Genomic DNA, 6,000 nt, shown 5'->3' with positions numbered 1-6,000 from the left:
TCATTCATATTTACTGTAGTAAAATATGCGAAGTATTTCTGGCTTTTATAAGTGAATAGGAGACAACAGAAATGCTTCAGTAACAGAAAATAAAGATATACATAGAAAAAATAAATGAATATTTAGATTGATGCTCTGTGATTTATGTTCACTGCTTGAAGTAAGCATATATCCTATGTCTGTGTCTTCGTATTATGATATTTTTTGGAATTAAAAAACATTTATATAGAACTTTTAATTATCAGTAAAGCATAGATGAAAACTAGTTTACATTTACCTGTGGAGAAAACGCTACATCATTTTATTTACATGTTTGCAAGGTGATGTAGTTTTCATAAGTCCAGTAATAAAAGAGACTTTATCAATGATAATAGAAATATTATCTACACTAATAAAGGTACTCAAAAAGTTGAAGGAAGTACAAGTTGAAGGAAGAAAAAAAATCAATGAATTTTGTTGCGATAATCCCCAAGCTATTAATTTTAACCTCACTGTTAATTTTACCTTAGAAAAATAAAAGATATATTTTATTTTATTTCAAGATTTATTTTATTTATTTCGATCATGCAACAAGATTCGAGATTTTCATTTCAATCTCGCCGAACGTAAAGAGGATTCAAGGTCATGTATAAAATTTATCCGGAACTTACAACTCTCTTGAATGTCTTTTTTCAGGAAGAAATCAAACTTTTTCTTTAAAATTTCCACTCAGTAAAACTTTGTCACGCATGAAGCAGTAATCGCAAAAAATATAGGTTATAGTTTTAAGAAAGTTTTTAATGTGTGAAAAAAAATTACTATCCACGTCCAGAGAAAAAGAGGAATCATAATTATCTAAAAATGAAGATGAGCCCTTAACAAAAAATGTTAAATATTTACCGAAATGATAGTGGCATATTAACCAAAATTTGTACTTCGAATGATTTATCAATGAATAATATATATATGACATCAAAAAAGGTATTTCTGTAGAAACTTTTTAAGTTAGTGGAATTAAAAATATGTAGACAAGCCCTTTTGAACATTTTATGCCTTTAGTAAACATTGATATATTTAAAATGATACTTTTAATTTCCACATATGATTAATGATGAATAAGACTGGATAGCTGGCTTCTCTTTCTTTTTTATTTCACGTTTATATGTTATTTATCGTTTCAAAATACAGAACAACAACAATTGCTTATAAATTGTGACTAAGTTATATAACATACCGAATGGCTTCTCCCACTTTTTTTTCTTTTCATATAAAAATTAGATAGACATCATTTGTCTGATTTACAACAACTATTATTACATCAATATCTCACGAGATTAACAACTTATCATATTTGCCTTTATGGCAATAGCATCATCAAATTGGGTCGTCGCTGTTAAATCGAGGCAAAGGAACAATTGCATAAATGGTAAAGAAAGAACACGTTTTCCTTTTTCCAAGATCTGTACAAATAATACGTGTCGGGTGCCAAAAAGAAAGAATGAGCATTACAAGTTCAATATCGTCCACTTTATCACCCAATCCAGCCATCGTTCTTTTGGAGGGCTGGCCAGCTTCGACAATATAGATCGCTTTAGTTAACGTCCATGCGCCTTATTTCACCTTTCTCGGCTCTCACTCGACGAAACAATTTCTTCTTGACCATTTGTCACCCTATTGAAGTAGGCCCCATATTACAGTGTGTTCACTGAATTAAGCAATACGCTTCCGAGACTTTGGGTCCAGGGAGGAGCGGTCACTCGGCGCTCATGACGAATGACCCCCTCTCAAAGGGCCAAAAACTTCCTTCTTTCAATATAGCGGAGCATTAGTTATTGTCAAAGAATGTTTGGCCGCATGGCAAAAGAAATGGATGACCCGTACCGGATATTTGTGGCTGAGAGGTGTGACTGTTTTATGGCCAATAAAAGATGGTCAACTAGTCTTGGTTTGTTGGTGATGCAGATTTGGTCTATTTCTTAGGAAGATATACTTTTCTATCCATTCATTGTTTTAATAGTTATCCATTTACTTAATAATATCACATTTGAAACGTGATGATCAAGAAAAAAATGCATTATCATTATCTTTAATTAAGTTTAGTGTGATTAATGGTAATTTACAGTGGCTAGTTCAAATGTCTTTAAAAAATATAAAATTGTACAATTTCAAACAAATTATGACTGATTTAGAAGTTATTTTCTCTATTATTCTTTTTATAATTCTTTTGAGTTTTAAATTATCGATAATATTCAAAGAATTCTTTGAAATATTTATGCATAAATTTCATTCAAATCTTTCAGCTCACTTTTCTACGGAAGCGATTTTAGATTTCGAAAGAGACAGGTGAAATAATCTGTCACCGTGATACAATATATTTTCTGTGAAAAAGTAAATACATAAATAATAAAAAAAGTATTTTTAATACATGGAAGAAGAAAGTAATTGAATTCACCTAGGAACATCAGAATTGAGCATTGATCTGATTATTAATACTAAATAAATTAAATTAAATCGGTGTCGACATTTCTTTGGGATTACCTTGTTTGTATTGTTTCTTGGTTAAACCCTGAAATTTATATAGCCAGGAATTTTGTTCCCATTTGAATTTTTCTTCTTCTTTTAAACAGTATTCAGTATTTTAATTAAATGGACACGTTTTCCTATTGTTCAGATTCTTCTTTTTGACACAAACTGTAGTGAATTTTGCAGTATTTCTAAAAATAATACATAGTTTTCTTTAATTACATTACACTTATTTGCTTCTGTCATTCACACAAACTCCTAAAAATTAAGATAACCTAAAAGAAATATTTAAATAACTGGGCATGTAATACAATTTTTTTTTTAAAAAAAGCAAATATTATAGTAAATCAGTGAAATAATCCAACAATTATATATGCAAATACTACTTCTTAAACCTGCATCATTATTATTCATATTTAGAATGTTATGCTGATGAGCTTGTGAACATACCATACATTTCTTTTCTCCTTAGGAGAATGTCCTCTAAAAGAAAAAGTCCTCCAAGCAAGTTGTCGACGGATGGACTGAACAATGACCATGCGGCTACTGATCCTTTCCGGTCTGACCAGTCGGACATCGAAGATGTTCTTCGAGCAGACCTTGCCGACAAAATTCTTGCTGGCCGATTAATCCAGGAAGACAACGAAGAGAACCATTTACTAGATCAAAATGACAATAAAATTAATTACCATAAGTCCTCAGAGGGAGGAGATCTCTTGAATAAACTAAACAGTGATGAATTTCATACAGCTGTCCAAGGTTTCAATAATTCAAGATTAGAAATCGATCGCGCTTTTGATTCATTAGATGTTTCTCAGTTACCAAAAAATGTAACATCCAGACCAGAAACTTCTTTAGATCACGATCACGATTCATGTGACAGTTTGACCAGTGACGGTGTTTTGGTTACAGAACATTCACAAAAGGACAGTGTTACTCCTTCTTCGAGAAAGCACAGGCTTCTTTTAAGTGTTTCTTCTACCCGATCTGAAACAACTAGTGATTCCGAATACGATTCTGAGTCGTGTATGAATGGTAATGATCCAACATCGGGAACATTTCCTTGCGACTTCTTACAGGCATCTTTAAAAGCCACCAACCCGCTCAATGAAAATAATAATGGACAACGCGATTCACCCGATTCATCGCACAGTGAAAATAATTTCCATTATCCTTATCCTCTTCAACCAGAGATGGCGAAATCGCTGTCCGGAGGACAAGGCAAAAGGACTATGGATGACGTTTTGAGGAGGCTGACATCAAAAATCACATCAAGCGCAACACTCAGTGACAGGCACACCCCTGGTCCACCTCCGCTCATCCTTGCAGACATGGGAGACAGAGACTTTTTCAATCGAAGTCCCACTCCTGGGAGGTAAACATATAAAAAAAATCCTCTAATACGATAGAAAGACTTTAATATTGTCTAAAAAGAGTTAAGATTATTATGAGAGATCGTTTCCCGAGAGCATAAAATAGCATAATTACATTTCAATTCTATAGCAAGATACAAGTGAAGGTACAAATAATGGTACTACAAGAGGAAAAAAAAATTACTATGAATTACGGTTATGTTACTATCATTCATCTGTTATTTCATGTTAATAATTCATTTAAAAGAATATATTTTAAAATACAGGCTCTCAGAAATGAGTGAAACATAGAAAAAATTAAATTTGACTTGAAAAAGAAAAGATAATTCACAATCATAAGATTTTTTTTTTTTTTTTTTTTTTTTTGCATGCTTGTGCCATAAGATATTATTCAATGAAGAAACAATGGCAAATAATAAGATTTAATGATAAGTTATATACTAATTATTAAAACTGACAAAGTTTGACGAATAATTTTGAGATCTAATTTTATCTCATCATCTATTTTAATAATTGTGAATATTCATGAAAGAAATAATCGGTAGCAATAGCTGAAAAAAATTGAGAAAATCTCTAATCTATCGAATAAAGTGATATATTTAGTTAATCAGAAATCTCCATTCGTAGTTTAGAAAGAACATTTTATACAATATATGAACTTGAAATGATATTGTCAATCATTTATTAAATTTTATAAAAATTTTACGATTATTTGATATTTTAAAATTCTAGTGTTAAGCATAATTTCTGTGATGCATTAAGTTAGGTATTAAAAAAAAATTTTCATTGTCAGAAATCATGAATCTTATGGTAATATGAACATAACGAAAACGGGGAAGAAATTTAAAAAGATTAATTCGTTCAAATGATTATTATCGGTTATTTTTTGTATAACTGAGTTCTCTCTAATTCTTTCATGAAATTATTTACATTACCTGAGTATCCATTCTTACTTTACATAAAAATGTCGAGGTATTGATAACGCAGTTAATCTTAAATAATTTGGAGCAAAAAATATCCACGACATTTGATTTTTTAAATTTCTTGAACAAATGAATTACAGAACACTGTGTATTTTTGTGACATTTAATACTCTATATTAAAACGACCATTAATGTTAAGCACTTTTAATTTATGATTATCTTTTATATATTTCATTGATATTTTTACTCTTTTATATATTTCAATTTTGCATAATCGGACTATAACAACCTTATTTAGATTCAATGCGTCAACTTTCAAACTATTACAATATTAAAATATCTCTAAGGTATGAAAAAAATATAAGATTCAATTTAAATTCTTTGAAACTCTTTCATTTAAAAAAAAAATAAAAAAACGTTTATTTCTAATTTTTACTAATTTTAAAGGAACCTTTGAAACTCTTTTTTGGTTTTATCAGCTTTTATCATTGCGTTATATAAATATTTTGCACACAAATAAACTAAACACAAACTTAAAATCAATTTTAAAGCAAACATTGAATTATATAGCACTTATAATCAAATTACAGAGTCAAAGACTTTTGATACGCACATATTTAATTTTAGAAAGTTTTGTTTATTCTAGAGTCCCCCCAACGGTGCCAACGTCTATGCATTTGAATAAAGAAATACCTGCTGAGCAACCCTTGTCAGTAATGGACAATGACTGCCTGCGCTTGGCTTTGGCGGGAGACAATATCAAGGAGAAGGAAAGATGCCTTACAGATATGATAAATCAGCTGCAACATCTAAAAGAGCAACTGGTTACGCAACAGACGAATCAAGTAAGTCAGCAGTATCTAAAACAACAGTTATTTTTAAGAATATATTACCATTAGGTGGAAGTATGAAACGATGATTCGCCTTGAGAAACATTTACCATCCTTCGTTTCAGTCTTATCCAGGGATCAAAACGTCTACGAAATTAAAGGGGTGATAGAAGAAATTGAAGACTGTTTGCAACAATCTTGCAAAAATCATCCGTTGCATAACAGTAAAAGTAAGAAAGTAACAGTTTTGTGATTAGGGTTTTATGTAATTCCTAATCCACGATTTAGTGCTTTCTGATAAGTTGTTGCTAGTATTTTTGGTCTCAGAAAAGTCTAATACGTGGAGGCATAAGGTCGAATTTCTTTCTTTTC

The 6,000-nt window shown here is 30.6% G+C and overlaps 1 protein-coding gene across 1 annotated transcript in view; it reads left to right on the top strand.

Moving 5' to 3' along the window:
* Positions 1-3,530: 3,530 nt before the first annotated feature.
* LOC129959806 (transcription factor Sox-5-like) overlaps positions 3,531-6,000 on the top strand; it is a 90,759-nt gene continuing 88,289 nt past the window's right edge. The window contains exons 1-2 of the mRNA XM_056072697.1: positions 3,531-3,877; positions 5,445-5,643. Of these exons, the coding sequence (XP_055928672.1) occupies positions 3,531-3,877; positions 5,445-5,643 (546 nt within the window). The remainder of the gene's footprint in view (positions 3,878-5,444; positions 5,644-6,000) is intronic.

The sequence above is a fragment of the Argiope bruennichi genome, chromosome X2 (genome assembly GCF_947563725.1).
Source record: "Argiope bruennichi chromosome X2, qqArgBrue1.1, whole genome shotgun sequence".
In the NCBI taxonomy this organism is placed as follows: domain Eukaryota; kingdom Metazoa; phylum Arthropoda; class Arachnida; order Araneae; family Araneidae; genus Argiope; species Argiope bruennichi.
This window is presented reverse-complemented; position numbering and strand designations above follow the sequence as displayed.